Source organism: Ranitomeya variabilis, chromosome 5 (assembly GCF_051348905.1).
Source record: "Ranitomeya variabilis isolate aRanVar5 chromosome 5, aRanVar5.hap1, whole genome shotgun sequence".
NCBI lineage: Eukaryota > Metazoa > Chordata > Amphibia > Anura > Dendrobatidae > Ranitomeya > Ranitomeya variabilis.
Window position 1 is genome coordinate 81,648,507 of NC_135236.1, and position 21,224 is coordinate 81,669,730.

Consider the following 21,224-nt stretch of genomic DNA (forward strand, 5'->3'; position numbering starts at 1 on the left):
AAGGGTTAAATATAACAAACAGGTGACCAGCGGCCCCTGGGACAGACTGCGGGGGGCCGTACTGGGCACATACAATCATACAGGTAGGTAACATGGCTACGGAGGGCACCGAGAAAAAGGAGGTGGTCCGACAGCAAACCGCCATATACAGAAAGCACCGAACAAGAAGTGCAGGATGCCGTCCCCACACATCCACTTGGTAAGGATCCGTATTCGCCAAGGAGCCGGACTCAGCTACGTGTTGTTCCTCTATTACTCTTCCTGGAAACCTATAAATACATTGAGAATATACATATATAGGGGTCTTATCCCTAGAGGGTCTGCAGGGGTCAGGCCTTAGCGGTGAAGGAAATGTCATTTCAGTCCTACATTTCCAGGAGGAATAACAGAGGAACACCACAACTTCTCTTAAGAACAGCTGCTTCAGAATTAAGCATACAAAAGTTATATAATGGGAGGTTCAAGTATACGCTAAACAGACGTGTCGGGGGATCCAAGGGGACGTGAGCCGAGAGTGGAGAGGTCCCCCTGCAATACACCAGGACAGAACACATCGTCATTACAAAGATACAGTACCAAACAAAGCAATGGACATATTATACCTGTACGAGGAGGGGCCGGCACTGCCTTCATCAGTCCAGCACCGAGTCATGACCACCCAACATCAGGCGTGGCTGTCATCTCCCTCGTACACTGTGGTGGTCTACCTCGATAGTCATACAAATTCCAGGGGTGGTCCCACGTATGATCGGCTGGGGCCCCATTGGTCACGATGTCCTATCGGAATGGAGCAGTACTGAGCATGTGTGACGCTCCCTCATTGGCTGCCTGCAGGTCGCACATGCTCAGTACTGCTCCATTCATATAGGGGAACTTGTGATCAGACATTTATCATCCATCTTGGGCACGGGTGACAGATGTCATATATGTGACAATCCCTTTAAAAGAGAAATAACAGGAATGAAGAGCTTCATTATAAACAGTCACCGGCAGAAGCAAATCCCTGAATTGCCCCTTTTCTTGTCATAAATCTATCCGTTTCTAGGAAAGCTGGGTAAAACAGACGTCTCTGGCACAGCCATTATTTTTCATCCCCCTTAAAGGAGGCATCTGTTTTTGAAACTGAAGACTTAGAATAGGTCATCCATAAAGATTACGGGGGGCCGAACTCCTGGCAATCCCACTGATAGGCTGATTAAAGGGCCACATTGGTGGTCGCATTGCTGTTCACCAGGCTCTGCTCTAGTGGCCATGCTTGGTACTGCAGCTCAGCTGGATTCCCCTTACTGTGGTGCAGTACTCGGGAGCGGCTCCTTACATTGCTTACATCCGGCTCCCACCACAGCCGACAGATGAGGGTGTTGGATGTCGGACCCCCACCAATCTGTTTATCCAGGACTCTTTAGATGCAATGCGTTTTGTGCTAAATATTATTTTTGCAGTTCGGTTTCATTAAAAAGTGTGCCCCATTTAGCTTTTACAGGCTTTTTTTTGTTGCTGGCTGCAGAATGAGTTAACCGGTTGTCCGCCAGTGAGCTGGTTCTGACAGCAGAGTTTTGTAACTCCTTTATCTGTTATTTCCAGAGCTCCTCTCAGCCAGTAAAGCTCAGTGGTCATAAATCAGCAGAGAGGAGCTTAACAATACTGATGAAACTCCAAGTCAGAAGGAGCTCACTGACAGATTCTCAGAAAACTCATTCTGCAGCCAGCAATAGATGGCGAACAGTGCAACATTTTTAACCAAACTCTATTGAAAAAATGATTTTTTTAGCATAAAATACATGCATTCAACAAGGAAAACAAATGTCCCTGAAGGGTTCTGTACCCTTTACAGAAATGGATAACTACTTTAAGAGGGGTGGTCACATAACAGATGGCCCTTTTAAAACAGGAGGAGCATTCTGGCTACCCAGCTTTCTCCGGAACAGATAAGACGGAGCGCCATCGCATCTAACCTAATAACTGGCTCCTCTCCTCTGTTAGGGGAACGTTCTCCTCCTAAATCCTGGTCATCAGTAAGTCTATGGCGGCTCAGTGGTGCAACAGTGCCAGCTAGTGGCACAAGGCTGTAAGTGCAGGATGAGGCAGGCCTGCAGAGGATCTGGCTCCTAGGTAAGTGCCTATGGATCCACAGATCTATAAAAAGCCATTTTGTCCAATTATTAAACACAGACAATACAATCAATACTGATTAGGAATCCCGTAGGGTTCCTTTTGGGCTCATAACCTTGCGCCATATCCTCTTGCAGCTGATGAGAGGTTTCCCTGTTGTGCTGCACATACAGAGGTACCATGAAAAGTGCAGAAGGTCCATTCAGTGTCGGTCCTGAGCAGGGCTCTCCGGTCACACTAAGTTTTTATTACGTTTGGGGATAATCCTGCGATACGTCCGACGCTCGGAGATGTTACGTTTCACCTTCACCGCCATGGGAGAGTTCTCGGGGTTCAGCGAGGGGCTGGAGTAGGACCTTTTCAGGCCGGAGTTCTCCTGTCCTCCGTCAGGTTCTGTAAGGCGAGACTCTAAGGCCTGGAGATCTTCGCAGTCGTTCTCCATCCGTAACGCCAAGAGCTTCACGTATGTTTCGTACCGTAATTTCTAGAGAGAGAAAAACAAAATAGTGAAAAATCCAGGAGTGAACAAGCACGTCCATGAGGGTCGGGTCAGCAACGGATCAGCAGTCCGGACTTTTTGGGTGGAAAGTAATTCGGTACGAGCATCGTGGGTGGATTTAATCTGCATGCGATGGAGGAAATCTGTAGCGGTAAGTGAGCGCTGGAGCAGATTTTTATGGCGGATTTTATTTTTTGCAATAAAAAAGGTAAATTTGATTTGCTGTTTCGCAAAAAAAATCCACATCAAGTAAGTCTTATTTGATTTTGATTAATCAGAATTGAAGAAAACATCCCCAAAATGATGAAGTTCTGAGATCAGTGTTGTTATAGGATCTACATACATATCCACATTAAATGACAAGTTATCACCGATCCATCACGTAGGTGATAACTTATTGATGGGTGGGGGGTCTGACTGCACAACGGGGAGCTTTTCTTCCCTTTTTAATGGAGCCGCAGTGCACACACTCGACCGTCGCTCCATCACTCCCTATGGGGCTGCCGAGCGCTGCACTCGCTTTTTTTTGGCAGAGAACAAAGGGAGTGACGGTCAGGCATGGGAACGACCTAACTGTCCTCATCACTGACCATGTACTTTTCTCTATGCTATATTCAAGTGGTCGGAAATCTGACAACCTGTCATGCGCACATGTAATCTATCTATATAATCGTCTAAGGGGTACTTCCGTCTGTTTGTCTGTCTGTCTGTCTTTCTGTCTGTCTGTAACGGAAATCCCGCGTCGCTGATTGGTCACGGCCGGGACCAATCAGCGACAGGCTTAGTCTGGCCGCGAATTGGCCCCTCCCTACACTCCTCCAGTCAGTGCCCCCTCCGTACTCCCCTCCAGTCAGTGCCAGTGTGTCGCCCCATCCCGGACCAACTTTTTACTATTGATGCTGCCTATGCAGCATCAATAGTAAAAAGATATAATGTTAAAAATAATAATAATAATAAAAAAAAATAAAAAAAAAAATTGTGCTATTCTCACCTTCTGACGTCCACAGATGCGTGCGATGCTGCCGCCAGCTTCCGTTCCCAGTGATGCTCTCGCGAGTCCGCTAAGTCATCTGGGTAATTTCGCAATGCATCACTGGAAACGGAAGCTGGCGGCAGCATCGCGCGCATCGGGACAGCTTCGTTGGACGCCGGAGGGTGAGTATATAACTATTTTTTATTTTATTTATTTTTTTTAACAGGGATATGTTGCCCACACTGCAATATACTGCGTGGGCTGTGCTATATACTGCGTGGCCTGTGCTATATACTGCGTGGCTTGTGCTATATACGGCGTGGCCTGTGCTATATACGGCGTGGCCTGTGCTATATACTGCGTGGCCTGTGCTATATACTGCGTGGCCTGTGCTATATACTGCGTGGCCTGTGCTATATACTGCGTGGCCTGTGTTATATATAGCACAGCCCACGTAGTATATTACGTGGGCTGTGTTATATACTGCCTGGCTGCTATATACTACGTGGGCAGTGTTATATACTACGTGGTTGTGCTATATACTACGTGGTTGTGCTATATACTACGTGGCTGTGCTATATACTACGTGGCTGTCAGTTACGTGAGCTGTGCTATATACTACGTGGCTGTGCTATACACTATGTGGCTGTCTGTTATATACGACGTGGCTGTGTTATATACGACGTGGCTGTGTTATATACTACGTGGCTGTGTTATATACTACGTGGCTGTGTTATATACTACGTGGCTGTGTTATATACTACGTGGCTGTGTTATATACTACGTGGCTGTGTTATATACTACGTGGCTGTGTTATATACTACGTGGCTGTGTTATATACTACGTGGCTGTGTTATATACTACGTGGCTGTGTTATATACTACGTGGCTGTGTTATATACTACGTGGCTGTGTTATATACTACGTGGCTGTGTTATATACTACGTGGCTGTGTTATATACTACGTGGCTGTGTTATATACTACGTGGCTGTGTTATATACTACGTGGCTGTGTTATATACTACGTGGCTGTGTTATATACTACGTGGCTGTGTTATATACTACGTGGCTGTGTTATATACTACGTGGCTGTGTTATATACTACGTGGCTGTGTTATATACTACGTGGCTGTGTTATATACTACGTGGCTGTGTTATATACTACGTGGCTGTGTTATATACTACGTGGCTGTGCTATATACTACGTGACTGCGCTAAGGCGACGTACATACATATTCTAGAATACCCGATGCGTTAGAATCGGGCCACCATCTAGTGAGATATATAATAATCCGACCCCCGTACCTCAAAACGCAGGTAGTCTCCGCGCAGGTGATAGTCTTCCCATTCACGCGTTTTGCTCTTTGAGTCTGGGAGATTCCGCTGGTGCTCCGTCAGGTCGTCGGTAAACCGGTCAATCAAGGATTCTTGGGACTGAAGCTGCTCTTCCTGTGAAGGCGACAGAACACATGGTCAGTATTTCGCCACCATACTCTAATCTCTTGATGAATACGGGTTCCTGTATCCACCACTGTGGAATCATAGATGTGGACGCCGAACCCTCAGACGTTGCCGTGGTGGCCGTGCGCAGCCAACATGCCGAAGTGATGGGCTACAGCTTTACATCAGCACCTACCAGGTCCAGTTTGCACGGAGTGGAGGGGAGGATGGGTCTGTAAAATTTCCTTTGAGAACCCACGGCAGCTGGAAATGGCGGTGACGAAAACATGGCGGCCACCAAGTTAATACGGGTAATCCACGATTTCATCTCTTCGGGTGTCCTAATGAGAGGCAGATGACACATTTCGTTATTAGTGGAGGGGATTACGAATAAATAGGATTTATTTCTTCCATGCATTTGATTGGCGACGTCTTGTTATATAACTGCACTTTCAGAAAATAATTCATGTCATGTAGAGATGTCACAAATTGTGATCAGAGAGGAGTCGGGTGGTAAAACAGAGGGACAGAAGCTCCTCCGAGAGGTAAGAGGGGCTCAATAGAAAATTTGGTTGAACATTTCTGCCCCTTAAGTTTTAGCGGTCGGTGGGTGTCAGATCTATAGACAATAAGACTCTGCAGGATATGGCGGTATAAGGTGGGTGGACGTTACTTACTGAGTCTGGAAAAGGAATACCCGCCAGTCAGCGGTCTGCAGCCGGAAGACGTGCGGCCTCTTGGTGTACTCGCTGGCCTTCTCAGCCAGAGAATGGTGCACACTGATCACCTCCTCAGGGAACTGGAAGTCCGACCTGTACTCATCCTGCCCAAAAGAGAAATGTAACAGGATCAGTCATTCGAAAAACATACATTTTTTTTAGTTATTGAGCCCCTCAAAAATAAAACCGTAATAACCAAAAGAAGAAATGTCACAGTCCGCCCCTGTGTGCCGGTTACTGATGAGCGGCACAGCACTCCCACCTATACCAGCAGGTTTTTTTATACATCTATAACTGGACGGATCACTTTAAAGGGTGATTAAACTTTTTTTAAAAAAACTTTTGAAATGTCAGAACTTTTGATCGATGGCCAGCCTGATCATGAGCCCCTCACCAATCACAGAAAAGGGGGAACAGAAACTCTCAGAAGTCCCAGAAGTGCATGTGAAATGGGTATGGACTCACAGAAGGTCCATCGGTGCTCCGAGGGTCTGCTGAGCCCCACTGCCCCTCTGTCGGGGTCCTCAACAATCAAAACTTCTGATATATGGATATACATATTTCTTAAAGTTTAGTTATTCTTTGCATTTCGCAAAGGCAGCAAATAGAGGACATCTCTTTTTCCTTTTTGGTAGAAGTCTCACCTTTAACAAAAAGATCAGCATCCCCTTTAACACAGCGTGAAAGGATTTCCAGCTTCTTTTCCCCCATGGAGCTATGATGATATGAGAACAAGGTGTGATACAAATAATTCTAGGTAACAGCAGCAAGATCAGATAATGTACATGCATAATCTGATGTAAGCAAAATAATGAAACAACAAGTATAATGTTGTTCAAAATGCTGGGACCCCCGACTATCCCCATCAAAGTTAATGGGGGCCATTTACGATTCGTCCTTTACCCTTTGAACACAGATCTGTCATAGTAATCTGTGACAGTAATGTGAGCAGCAGGCTTTTGTGGGAGCAATGGCTAAAAGAGAAAAAAAAAAAATGTATGAATAAAACAGTTTTATACCTGTAGGGAGAATTTTCTGGTGCTCACAGGAGCCCCCTGCTGAGCAATGTCTTCTTTTCAGGTCCATTCATTTAAAGGGGTGTCCACTACTCAGACAACCCTTTCTGAATCTCAGTTTTCCCCCAGTACAGTAATAACCCCTATACTCACCTCTGGCTCTCCCAGGGCTTGTGTGACATTGTTACGTCATGTAATCCCTGCGGGCAATCAGCGCTGGCTTCTCCCTCCCCGCCTTCTGATGTAAGTGACATACAGAAGTAGTGAGAGCCGCGGCTGCTCTCTCATTTCATCCGGATCTCTGATTTGTTTTGATGATGGGGAGAGTGAAGCCAGTGCTGACTGGCTGCAGGGATCACGTGACATGTCACATGATCCCCGGAAGAGCCAATGGAAATGTGCAGACGCCACAGGTGATTATAGGAGCTAATATTTTACTGAGGGGAAAAACAGAGATTCAGAAAAAGATGACAACCTCTTTAAAGAGTAACTAAACTTTTACATGGGTTTTTTTTTTTTTTTTTTAAATATTTTGTAGGCACTTTATTTGAATGCCTATAGATCGGTGTCAGTAGATCGGAGGGGAGTCTCAGAAGTGGGACCCCCACCAATCACTTGGAAGATGGCTCAGAAGTGTGCAGCTAAGGAGGCAGGAGCGCACGTAGTGGCCTATGACTTTCTAATGATTGCCGTGATCCACTCAGCCAACTTTCTCAGGCAGCGGAGCTGCGCTTCTTCCTCGTTATCTCTGCAATTCTCAGCCATTCTTGAGCGATCGGTGGGAGTGTCAGGACCCACACCCCCACAGACCTACAGGTATTTAAAGTGCCTACAAAGTATATGTATAACAAAACACAATTAAACACTTAGTTACTCGTTAAGGATCATTTTCTTTGTGCATTAGATATTACATTACTTCCTCCTTCAGACAATAATAGGGAAACGGAATTCTTGGTAGAACCCAAACAGCATGATAATGTCAGTGGATCGGGGGGGCATGGCGGTCAGTACAAGCCGCAGTCACTTCATTTAGCAAATACCGGAATCTAATTCCCGGAACTACAGATTGAGAATGATTTAACAAATAGAAATGCTAATAGTTTATTTTTATCAATTAAAAAAATGCAAAGTGAATGAACAAAAGAGAAATCTGATATTTGGTGCACCCGTCCTTTGTCTTCAAGACAGCTTCACCTTTTCTCGGCACTCGTCACTTCCACAGTGTCTAAAGGATCTCTGCAGAGAGGTTGTTGGATGGAGAACTAACCACAGATCTTCTGTGGATGTCGCCTGTGCAAATCCTTCTGTCTCTTCATGTGATCCCAGACAGACTGGATCAGGGCTCTGTGATGCCGGAATATCACTTCCAGGGCTCAAATGGATTTGAGGATTTGGTCAGGATTAATGGTGTCCTCAAAGTTGAAAAACTCAAGCAGATACTTACCAATCATGTAATACCATCAGGGAGGCGTCTGATTGGCTCCAAATTTATTCTGCAGCAGGACAAGGACCCCCAAACATAAAGCCAATGTCAGGTAGAACTATCTTCAGAAGAGCAAGGAGTCCTGGAAGTGATGATACGGCCTCCATAGAGCCCTAAACTCAACATCATCCAGTCTAAGATTAAATGAAGAGACATCCACAGAAGATCTGTGGTTAGTCCTCCGAGATGTTTGGAACAACCTCTCTGCGAAGTTCCTTCAAAAGTACAAGTTTACCTAGGAGATGTGATGCTGCTTTGCAGGCAAAGGGGCGGCCACACCAAATATTCATGGAATTTAAATTTCTCTTTTGTGCACTCACTTTGCTAACTGTTAAAAATAAACTATTAAAAGGGCTTATCCACTCCTCGGACAACCCCTTCTCAATACGTAGGTCTGAGGCTATGTGCCCACGTTGCTTTTAAGCGTTTTATCCATGTTTTTACCGCTGCGGAAACGCTTAAAAAATGCTTACAAAACACATCCCATTATTTTTAATGGCATTTCGCAATTGTTGTGCCCATGCTGCGTTTTTTTTCCCGCAGCGGAAATGCATTGCGGAAAAAAAACGCAGCATGTTCATTACTTTTGCGGAATCACGGCGATTTTACCGCTATATAAAATTGTATTGGGAGGCATGGAAAAAAAACGCATGAAAAACGCAAAAAAAAAAGCGAAAAAAAAAAAAAGCTAGAGGATTTCCTGGCAAGGGAGTTCGGTTTCGATGAGGAAAATTCTGCTTACATTCGGCAACGTGGGCACATAGCCTTATACACAACTGCAGTGCCGGCGCAGTTCCAGCAGTGAAACGTGATGGCGGAGAGAGTGAAGTGGCTGCTGATTGGCCACAGAGATCGCGTTATGTCGTGAGAACCAGTACCAACACCCCTGGAACAGAGCCGGCACTGGAGGGGAGTATAAGTGTTATTATTTTAAAAGGTAGAAACATAGGGATTGAGAAGGAGTTTGTCCGAGTAATGGACAACCCATTTAACACTTCTATTTAAAAAAAAAATATTCTTCGTTTTCAGCATATTTCCCCCACCAGATAAAACATTTTCTCAGTCCTGTATATGGCCATGTTCTCCTGCGTTACTATGGTAGGAGGGAGCCCGATGGCTGTACACATAGGCCTATAACCAGGCGCTGACTCACTTTTCTTTCCATCGATATCAGCGTGTATTTTCCGGCACAGCATCCCTTGCTTGTATACGGGGTCATCAGGGTTGGGAGCGGGTATGTCCAGGAAAGGATTGCTCTTTTTTCGGATAGACATCATGCTCTCTGGTCTTGTGAGCAGAGGGTTTGATAGTTTTTCTTCACTCCTGAACAAAAATAAGCAGGTTAGCAAAACGAGGAGGAGAGAAAGGTAAAAACATGGATGTAACAGCAGTGTGTAGGAAGGAGATAACGAGGGAGTCGAGACGGATGTCTGTGACTCTGTATTTTACCCACTGAGACACTCTCTGCATTTGGATTGTTGGTGATGGGGCAGCACTGTGGCTCAGTGGTTAGTACTGTACCGTGGCTCAGTGGTTAGCACTGCAGCCCTGGGTTCAAATGCCACCAAGGACATCATCAGTAAGTAGTTTGTATTTTCTCCCCGTGTTTGCCTGGATTTCCTCCCAACACTCACAATTTAAATGGTGACTATACAATGCCGTCCCCCTCCAGTGCCTGCTCTCTTCTGTAGTCACACATCGGACAGCAGAGACGGACGTGTCTCCTTATATGACATATATAAGACAAGTGCCTTAGCAATAAATTGGCAAGGGGCTATGGTGAATTTTTTTTTAGGTCTACTCACAATGCCCATTCCAACTTCTCAGTTCGGATCGAGTTGTAGAAGCCCTACAAGAAAAGAAAATGGGGTCATGTAGTGCATAAATGACACAATAATGAAATTGTGCACACATACATAGTGACTCCAGTAAAAAAAGAAAGAGCAGTCCTTTACCTTCAGGAGCTCCCGAGGAAAACTGGTCCCATCGTTCATCCCATCAAGGTTATTAATGAATTCTTGTAATGTCATACTCTTCCCGATATTCTGCAGAAATGAAATTTGTCAGAAATAAGAACATTATGCCTGGTTAATTGTTATACTGTTTAATGTGGAAAAGCATGTGATGGTGGTCAACGTGGAGTGTTATTGTAAGAACTGGCACCTCATATTGTGCAAAGATAATCACAATGGGGTTTTCTCACATTTAAATATTGATGACCAATACTATAAGATTGGTAAGTGTCTGACTGCTGGCTTCTCCACAGATGGGGCAACTAACGTGGCCATGGCGGTACCATGAGCGTCTTGCCTTGTGTACCAGGCACAACTCCGAACACTATGATGTGAATTACACCTCAGTCCCATTTAAGTGAATGGAAATGAACAGTAATGCCATGCACCGCAACAGATAATTGTGCAGCCCTGCACCTGACAGACAAGGCAGCAGCACTCGCTGGAGTGCGGTAGTCTCTTCAATCAGCAGATCATGGAGGTGCCAGCCGTAAAATTACCCAAAAATAAAGAAGACCAGCAATGTCAAATTCTCAGATAACTCTTAATTTAATCACACCAAAGTGTTGGGTCACGTGAATGTGTTACTAAATTCCTTGTGCCCGAACCATAGACATGATTGCAGCCAGGTAAGTGTTATGCCACAACGTTGCTGATTGCAATTGTGCAGGTTCCCTTTAAGAGGTTTCAAAAAAAGACGGTAAAGATAAAACATAGGATATATTTTCCTTTGAGTCTAGATAAGATGAAATCATTAATTAATTCATGATTTGCTTATTTATCAGTGTACAGATTCCAGCTAGAGTGGCCGTTTCAACATTAACCTCTGGTAAGCCACGCTTTTTCTACTCTTTATGCAGATTTTCTACACTAGACTTATGACACCAATAAATGAGGCCGATTGCTTCACAATGGCTTTTTTGCACAGTCAAAGTCGCCTGTGACTTTTTTCATTAGAAAAATAGTAGGTTGCATGGTGGTCATTCTGCAATGTTTCTGCAATGTGCGTCACATGTCATTGTCTTGCTCTAAAATCAGTATTTGGTGTGACCGCCATTTTCCTTCAAAACCGCCTCAATTCTTCTAGCCACATTTACACAAAGTCAGGGACTTTGGTTACACATACACCTGACTAAAATCTTACAAATACACCAAACAGGTGATAATGATCATCATTTTCATATATAACTTGTCATTAACTCAATCAGAAAAAGCTGTGTAAGAGGCGTAAAAGCTGGGTGAGGAATTCTGCTACATAGGTGAGGTTGTGGAAAACCGTTTCATGGCACAGGTCATACACCATGGCAAGACTGGGCGCAGAAATATAACAAGGTCTCTCCCAGGCAAAGATTCCAAAGCAGACTGGAATACCAAGATGTGCTGTTCAGGCTTTTTTCGAGAAGCACCAAGAAATGGGAAACATTGAGAAAGGACCTAGTGGTCGGCCAGAGAAACTTGGTGCAGCAGATGAGGGACACTTCATGGTTACTTCCCTTCAAAACTGGAAAATGTCCAGCAGTGCCATCAGCTCAGAACTCAAAGCAACCAGTGAGACCTAGCTACACCAATCTACAGTTTGGAGAAGTCTGGCCAGAAAGTAATAAAACTTCTACATGGAAACAAGACCAAACAATGCAATTATGTACAAAAACATAGGAACTGGGGTACAGAAAAATGGCTGACTTGGCTCTGGAGTGATAAGTCAAAATGTGAAATATTTGGCTGTAATGGAAGGCAATTTGTTCACCAAGGGCTGGAGAGCGGCACAATAGTGTCTGTAGGAATAGTAAAGCATGGTGGAGGGTCTTGCAAGTTTGGGGCTGAATTTCAGCCAATGACGTTGGGAATTGGTCAGGATTAATGGTGTCCTCAATCCTGAGAAATACAAGCAGATCCTTATCCATCATGTTATACCAGTCAGTGAGGTGTCTGATTGGCTCCAAATTTATTCTGCAGCAGGAAAATGATCCCAAACATCCAGCCAATGTCATTAAGAACTATCTTCATTGTAAAGAACAAGAAGTCCGGGAAGTGATGATGTGGCCCATCGGCCCCACACAGAGCCCTGATCCTAACATCATTGAGTCTGTCTGGGATTACATGAAGAAACAGAAGGATTTTGACAAGTTTCCTATACAGAAGATCTGTGGTTAGTACTCCAAGATGTTTGGAACAACCTCTCTGCTTATTTCCTTCAAAACCTGTGTGCAAGCGACAAGTGCCTAGAAGTGACACTTTGGCAGGCAAAGTGCAGTCACAGCAAATAATGATCTGATTTACTTTTCCATAAGGGATTTCCCTTTTCAGCCAGATGCCTTCCTTAGCTTTCCAGGACATAAATATTGATGACCTACACTCGGCACCCAGAGTCACCTATCTGCAGCTTTTGGATGTACACAATTTACCTAGCACAGCTCCATGCACGGTGTAGTGGCAGATCTCAGGGGCTACTCAGCTGCTACTGAAGTGAATGGGAGCTGAGCCACTACGCCATGTACGGAGCCATTTTCCAGATCTGTACACTGCACACATCCAGCCACCATGAAAGCTGTCAGACCTCCAGCGATCTGATATTGGAGGATACACGTATCTGTGTGACCGGCACCTTACCGAAGCTTTATCCATGTGCACTAATCACAGCGAGCTTCCACCCCCTCATGGATGATCGTTATGTGGGTGGGTGTGCATCAGCATTTTGCAGCCGTCCCCATCATATAGGTACTGGGCAGTATGGCCTTCCTCCGTGTGTTCTGCATAGATACTTACTATTATAACCACACAGATCTAATACAAAGGTCAGTATTGCCCGCACATTACCTGTCCGTGTAAATCTGAATTGAGCAGCATGAGGGCACAGGTCATAGTGTGAACAGCATCTGAAATACAATGACGTCTGATGAGCGCCGCTCCGGATCATGAATGACCAGAACATGATATATATACGGTCCGTATATCACTCACCTGCGGATCTGAAATCCTTAGGGTTGCAGTTGTGGAAGCGTTTGGAGAAGTGGTAGAGGACCCGCTCTCGCTCCTGTGTTTCCCCAGTCAGTACCAGTTCTTGCAGCAGAGACCTAAAATATGGAAACAGAGGTGACTCCCATATCTATAGAGAGGGAATGCAGGCTGGAATACGAAGCCTACAAATGTACTAATCATTGGTCCATGCAAAACAAGGACAAATTATGTGACTGCCGCCTTCTTAGGAGCTACGGACGTGGTGACCTAGGGTTCAGCGTTTATATACAGGATCTATGGGAGGCAGGGGACTCAGCGCCGAGGTAAAGGAGGAGCCGATTTAGCGTTTTCTATGACTGTATGTATAAATTTACGGCACCGTCCAAACTTCCTTACGAGTAAAAGCAAAAAACTAAATATAAAAAAAACGTCATTGCAAAATGAAATAAATGGTGTCTCACCTGAGAGCCGCATCCAGGCTTTTCCCTGAGAAGTTGAAAAGTGCAAGGTATTCCTCAGCCACCAGGGCACTGAAGTCATTGCTGAACAGAACAAAGACGTATTATTACACCTTCCACCATACAGATCAACGACTTCTCTGCAGGACTACACACAGCTCGAGGGGGAAGGGGATCCCCCTAATTACAGCCTCCGACCGCCACTTCACGGATAAGGAGGCACATGGGATTAAGGATTATGTACAGTAAGTAGTGCTTTATTTAAAGGAATTTTATGTTATGTTACAGAAATAAAAGCATTTGGGGTCTACTTTTCTTAAAGTGGAAAACTCCTTTAAGCTAATAATTAAGTTTTAATTGAATTCATCTCTATTTTACGGGTATGAAGGGGTTCAGTGGAGACCCCAGAGTCTTCCTGCTGCGGCTTGTGAAGTGTTCATTCTTGTGGAGGGAAAAAAACCTTGCATTTTAGCTTACAAATCCCTTTGTAGATGGCTGAAGACCCTCCCTATTTCTATATCGACCCCTTTGTTGTCTTGGGCCTATTAGAGGCTCCTGTTATCCAGCGTCACGCATGGACTGAATTACTGGGTCGAATTTATGATCTATGGTTATTACAAGCTTGAAACGTTCTGGCTGAGCTCCAAATGTAATTAGGTGGATTGTTAAAACTATATTTAACTCTTAATAAGACTCATTATATATAATGTAGTATTTGAGCCCACGTCATTAACGTGTACTAGTCATTACTATTTTGCATCATTCAGTATATAATTGACTCCACAGACTTTATATTGTGGAAGTGATATCTCCCTCATCTCCCAGCAACCCGTATTTATTTCCTAGTCTGTAAATGCTGAGGGCCCTTCTCGTTCTCCAAAATTTAACAGTAGAAAAGAGGAGGGGGAGGAAGGGGATGCAGCTGCAGTTTCGCCCTTTCTCATTGACACTAAAGGGGTGGGCAAACAGAAGTACAAACACTGACCCTAGTATCACCCTAGAAAGATCTTTGACAATCAGGAGGTCTAAAAACAGAAACCATACAGGCATTTGGGGGGATACAATACTATATATCTACAGCTGCCTAAGTGTAATTGTATATTTTTTTGCAACAACCTTAAAAGAGGTTCTCCAAGAACCAATCCAAGATGGCCTGCGTTAAATGTCTCATCGCATCGCAGCCTGAATAAACACTGCTCGGGACACAAGTCTTGACTGGCAGGCTGAGGAGCATCGTCGTTATTAAACAACTTATCCATTCACTCAGCCTGACAGGTTTACAAAGGGTCACGGAGACAAAAAAAAAAAAAGACGCTCTGCGAGGAGGAAGAGTACACAGCGGCTTTATCCTCCTCGTTGTAAACCTGTCAGGCAGAGGGAGCAGATTAGTTTAGGATGCTGCTCCTCAGCCTGCCAGCCGAGATGTACGTCTCGAGCAGCGTTTCTTCAGGGTGGCAAGCACACAGTAGGACAGGTTGTAGCCTGAAACAAGTGACAGCGGCCATCTTGGATTTCCTCTCAGGCAACCTCTTTGAAGGTGACGAGAACTGATAATGAAATAACTGTGGCTACCAATTTCGTTACTGAAATAATTAGTCCTGACCGTAGGAAGTGTTCGCTCTCACAACAGAAATAGGATCTGTCTTTTTTCCCTATGACTCATTGCAGAGAACATAGATGATAGGGCTGTCTGACGCTTGGGAGGGTCTGCCATCTGTCACGATGGAGTGCAGCTTTATCACTGCGGAGGTCCTTGTTCGTCCCGTGTCGGAGCCATTTAGATTTGTATGTGCTGGACAGTGACTACTGTCTCCTGCCTAGGCTCATAAGCAACTTCCCCAAAACCAGCACTTAAGAGGCGCATTGTTCCCCCAGGAAGGGCTTGTCCGACACGATGAGAACTGCCCATTACGTAGTCTATTAACACGCTGCGAGACTGATGTCCGTTGCCTTACTTTTTCTGTAGGTAAGGAGCGACCTGAGATTTTTCGAAACCGTCCAGCTGGAATAATTTCAATGCCAAACATCGGGCGGCCTCCACATCCTGAGTCCTGGCTATGGCCTCCACATAGGTCACCTCCTCGGAGCTGCAAACCAAAAAAACTACTTAAGAGTTCACACATAAGTATGTAGAGGTTTTCTGATATTTTACCTGGATTTCACACATGGATTATGTCCATGTTGGGGAAAGAAATGAATGGGAACCATTTCTACGGGAGAGAAGCTGCTTCCAGGTACAACATCTTGAAGACGCATGCTCGGCCAAATCGAAGGTGCATGCGTATGTGGCAGTTAAAAAGAATAGCCGTTGGCCAACTTATGAAGATGTATGGGCACCTTTAGTTGCGCCGTCACTTCCACTGAACTTACCCAGAAGTCTCCAGATCTGTGGACACATCATCAGACAGTTCGATCACAATTCCCGGAGGTTCCTGCAGAGGTTTCCAATCCATTTCTTCCGTTTTATCTTGTGATGGAAATCTGCTGGCCACATGTTCCTTGCCTTGGCAGCCCTGGCACAGCAGATGAGCGCCATCTTCATCACGGTCCTCCATGAGCATGTCTCCATCATGCAGGAGTACAAGTTCTTCTCTGGTCTCTTCTGATGGAGGAAGGAGCGTACGGTCCATAGATGGAGGAGAAGGTGGATTCTTCTGGTCAAAATTATCATCTTCTATTAACAACTTGGCCCAGAAACCCGTATCGGAGAACAGTAATCCCTCGTCTTCTACAGCCGTCTCGTGGTTGGAAGCTACGATAAGAATAAGGGGGAGTTAGCCGTTCCTGGTACGGACATGTAGGCGTCACCAATACTGATTGATTTTTATCAACAGTTCAAGGGATTTTTTCATTATCATAAAAAAGGGGAAAAAAATTGCAAAATGCTTGTAAAAACAGCAACTTTACAATTTACCGCCTCTCTGTTCTCGAGAGTAGAGATTTTTTTACTTTATAGTTTACTACTTGTTGCCAAGGCTATCGGCCACCTCTGCAGTCTATCAGCGATGGCCGGTGTCCTAGGCAAGAAGCAGGGTTAGTTATAGAGCACTGGGACCAGTTTAATTATCGATGTGCTCCTCTTATGCTGAAGAGGCAAAGATTCATCTGCTAGATGCATGGAGAGCGCACACTTCAGATCTGTCCATCATTTAGGAGCACACCACCCTTCCTCTGTAAGCAGGAAGCCACGAGGCTGGGGAGCAGTGCGCTCCCAAAGAGAAAAGAAGATGTTGACACAATCCCTTTAAAGGAAGAATTGTTGGACAAGCCTTTTAACCCCTTAATAAACAGTCCATAAAGGGCCTTCATGACCAGCCAATTTTTGTTCAGGTTTTGCAGCTTTTGTGTGTCTGTAGGTGGCACTTGGTAGTTTAATATAGTCCTGTGATTACAGCAGCATCGGCACACAAATTTTTTTTTTTTTGAATAATGCAAAATACGTTCGTTCATATTGGCAATAATCTATAAAAAAAAAAAAATCCCCTGCAATTGCCAACCATCTCATGTAACTTTGGTAAATTACTGGTGTCCTAATGACACGAGGACGCGGCCGGTGTAAATGACACACACGTTACAGATTCCTAGGTAACGAGCCCGTACACATCGTCATCTCATGAATGTGCTCACATCCACTGTGGTATTTGTACAGCAGGTAGTAAACCTTGGATTTATAGCTGTGGAGCACACCCCACACCACAACCAGCGTGCGCTGTGTAATGACGGCGGTATTTATGCTATTACTTGGGAAAGTGTGGGTCACAGAACAGCTCTCATATAACACCACATCTGTATGAAGTGTCACGGCAAATGAGGGCAATTACACACTTGAAAGGGAAACGCCGCGGTGAGCAAATATTTGCAAAAAAACACAAACAAGTACGCAACACATGTGTGATAAGGTTTTTCGACACATGGGAATCCAACAATTTTTAGGAAATAAGTTTATCAGCATACCATTCACTAATTATGCAATATATAGATTTTTCTTAGGGGGTGGAAAGTTAATAATGAACCACAATGTGCGGGAGGGTCACATATGCAATAATCGTGCTGTACGGGAGGGTTACAGACGCTTTTGACGATGGTCCACCATGCAGAATGAAGAAACGGGAATCATCTATTGTTTCACTTCTCCCCCGTCAATAAAATAGGGGCTAAGTTACATATCACTGGGCTCTGACCACTGGGACCTGCATCTATCATAAAAATGGGGCTCTCCTCTTCTGAATGGTGCAGTGGAAGTCGAGCATGAATACCTCTACTGAATCAATGGGCTTTGGGACCACCAACCATAGCCGCGCTGTAATCTGCTTTCTCTGGGAGTCCCATTAACAATAAATGGGGCAGCGGTGGTCTTGTACGATCTCGGCTCCACTGGAATCGCTGCAGGATCCACTGGTCAGACCCCTGTTGAACAGTACGTTGTCCCCTTACAATCTCAGTACAACCCCTTTAAATTAAAGTGTTCAGTAACAAAAATGTCTACAATCCTCATGTACAGTAAGTATCTTTATGGAACCTTTACCTTCAACCAATTAGTTATAGCCACCGTTCCTACAAGCTTGTTGCTCTCAATATGAAGGTGTGCCGATGCTGCTGTAATCACAGGACTTTATTACGCTACCAAGTTCCCCCTACAGAAACAAAGAAAGCACTGCACCTCCAGCGAAAAACAAAAATCTATTCTTCGATCCTCAAGTAGAGTAAGCACATTCATGGAAGCTTGTCCTTCAAATCTGCTTGTGCCTACAAACTTTTGCTTCCTAATATATTAACCAGGGCTGCGGAGTTGGTAAGTCAAACCTCCGACTCCGACTCTACAGCCCTGGTCACTACTGATCATGTACATAAAGTGCAGCACAGATTCATCTCAACTCAAAGCCCAGCTCCTTAGATCAGAAACAGAACAGACATTTATAAGACATTTCATAACTTTCCAAAATTATTATTAAAAAATTACAGCACATCCTGCATTGTACTACTGTACCCAATGTATTATATACACTACTCACAAAAAGTTAGGGATATTTGGCTTTCGGGCAAAATTTCAGAATAAACCTAAAAGTAATCAAATTTGCAAATGATGCAAACCTAGGAAGGATATCTAACACTGGAGAAGACCGAGAAGGGATTCAGAAGTATCTAGATAAGCTTGGACAATGGACAGCGACTAACTGAATGGTATTTAACATGGAGAAATGCAAGATTCTACATCTGGGCAAGAAAATATAGAATTAAGCAACAGCACATGTGAAAAAGACTTGGGCATCCTAATAGATCACAGACTGCACATGAGTCAACAATGTGATGCAGCAGCAAAAAAGCAAACACAGTTGTGGGCTGTATTAAGAGACGCAGAGTCTAGATCAAGTGTAATTATCCCCCTCTACTCCTCCTTGGTCAGACCTCATCTGGCTTCACACCTCCTTGGTCAGGCCTCATCTGGAATACTGTGTCCAGTTCTGGGCACCAGATTTTTAAAAAAATACATTGGAAAACTGGAGAAAGTTCAGAGTAGAGCTACAAGGATGGTGAGTGGACTGCAAAGTATGTCCTACGAGGAATGGATAAAGGATCTGAGAATGTTTAGCTTACAAAAAAGAAGGCTAAGAGGAGATTTAATAGCTGTCTACAAACATCTGACGGGCTGTCACAGTGTAGAGGAATCATCGTTATTCTCACTTGCACATGGAAACGCGAGAAGCAATGGAATGAAACTGAAATGCCTTTATATGTTTACTGTGAGAGCCTTTGGGGATTTGTGTTGCCTGGATCTTCCCCCTATTTCTAACTCGTCCTGTATTGTTTTGAGGGTTATGTACACCAGTATTATGTATGTGAGTGAGCTAATAAAGATTTGTACAGTTTTTTTTTTTTTATACATTTACGTCTCACCTTATTTATTAAGGGCATTTCTGCTCCATTTTTCTTTTTTATGTAGGATAATACTATGTTAGGGAGCTGCTCTAATTGTTCAATAATAGGTTCTGGCCTTGGAATCATATACATTGGCTTGTATCTGAAATGTCAGTTTTTGTGTAACTAGGTGTTTGATCCATGAATAGGCCAATACATTTAAGGGTTTAGTTAGAATTGGTATTAATCCGTCTTCATCACACTGTTCACATTTCGACTTCATGAGACCAGGCGACACCTAACAATTGATCACCAGGACCTCGCCATTGTGATGCTTCAAGTAGGATGTTCTCAGACGGAAGAGGCCACTGAGCTTACAGGGTCACAGAGTCATCAGGGTGTAACAGAGGAGAAGAGTCACAGAACGGCAGAGAAGTGGACGTCCTTTGACCACATCCCACACTGATGACCGCTTCATTGTGAATAATGCCCTTCGGAACCGGATGATGATTGCCACACAACTCCTGACACATTTAAGGGAGGTGAGAGGCGCCCAAGTGTCACATCAGACCATTCAAAACCATTTACATCAGTGTGGTCCGCATGCTAGACAGCCTGCAAGGTACCTGACCACACCACCAGGCACAGGAATCATCATCTTGCATGGGCCAGGGACCATCTATGCTGGATGAGGGACTAGTGGGCCTCTGTGCTGTTCACCAATTTAAGTCGATTCACTCTGAGCAGAAATGATGGCCACCAACGATGTTGCAGACGTCAAGGAGAGCGCTAATCATCAGCCACAATTGTCACCAGACTAGCCTTTGGTGGTGGTGTGTCTAGTCAATATGGTACAGTAACAAGCCCCTACTACTGAATAACATCATTAATCCAGTCATTTTGCCTCTGCACAAACAACACAGGCCTAATTTCATCTTCATGGATGACAATGCTCCAGCTCATCAAGGTCACATCATTCGGGAACGGCTGCTGGAGACTCGGGTACCTCAAATTGAGTGGCCTGCACTTTCTCCAGACCTGAAAACCTATGGTATCAGCGGAGTCTCCACATAGAGGCTTGTGACTCTGTACCCCAGAACATCAATTACCTGAGGGCCGTGCTTCAAGAAGAGTGGGATGCCATGCCTCCGCAGACAATAACTCCACTAGTGAACATCAATAGACGTCGTCGTCAGCTGTAATTGATACTCACGGCCACATGACAAATTATTGAAACACTGGCGTTTTTTGTTGCGGTGTACCCATTACTGTTATAGGCTTTTGTTAAAAAAAATTGTTTATGATGAAGACACCACCATTGCTTCTACTTAAATGTCCTACTTTCATAATAAATTATCACAGTAGTGTGAACGTCTTTTCAGAAATGTTGCCCAAAAAGCGAAATATCCCTAACTGTTTGTAAGTAATGTATTTTAGGAGTCTGAGTGGGTCCATTTTATACCGACCGCCCCAAAATGGACACCAAGTCCACAGCACATTAATAACCGCAAGACATTATCATTGTTTGCCAGTCATGGTCTATTTAGTTACATAGTCAGTGTTCCTACAAGCTGGTTACTTACAATATGAATGTGTGCCGATGCTGCTGTAATCACAGGACTTTAATAAATTACTACTAAGGAGAAACCATTAAGTTTCCCTTTACAGACACAGAGTACCTTTTGTTTGGTAAAATGTT

General features: G+C 44.3%; 1 protein-coding gene across 3 annotated transcripts in view; it reads right to left on the minus strand.

Moving 5' to 3' along the window:
- Positions 1 to 1,113: 1,113 nt before the first annotated feature.
- Positions 1,114 to 21,224, minus strand: part of PSD4 (pleckstrin and Sec7 domain containing 4) — a 64,068-nt gene continuing 43,957 nt past the window's right edge. For all 3 annotated transcript variants that reach the window (XM_077262676.1, XM_077262678.1, XM_077262677.1), the window contains exons 4-16: positions 16,040 to 16,421; positions 15,625 to 15,756; positions 13,673 to 13,753; positions 13,215 to 13,327; positions 13,071 to 13,129; positions 10,197 to 10,286; positions 10,047 to 10,090; positions 9,395 to 9,564; positions 6,387 to 6,457; positions 5,701 to 5,846; positions 5,220 to 5,364; positions 4,889 to 5,032; positions 1,114 to 2,596 (exon numbers count right to left, since the gene is read on the minus strand). In XM_077262676.1, the coding sequence (XP_077118791.1) occupies positions 2,345 to 2,596; positions 4,889 to 5,032; positions 5,220 to 5,364; positions 5,701 to 5,846; positions 6,387 to 6,457; positions 9,395 to 9,564; positions 10,047 to 10,090; positions 10,197 to 10,286; positions 13,071 to 13,129; positions 13,215 to 13,327; positions 13,673 to 13,753; positions 15,625 to 15,756; positions 16,040 to 16,421 (1,829 nt within the window). In that variant the 3' untranslated portion in view covers positions 1,114 to 2,344. The remainder of the gene's footprint in view (positions 2,597 to 4,888; positions 5,033 to 5,219; positions 5,365 to 5,700; positions 5,847 to 6,386; positions 6,458 to 9,394; positions 9,565 to 10,046; positions 10,091 to 10,196; positions 10,287 to 13,070; positions 13,130 to 13,214; positions 13,328 to 13,672; positions 13,754 to 15,624; positions 15,757 to 16,039; positions 16,422 to 21,224) is intronic.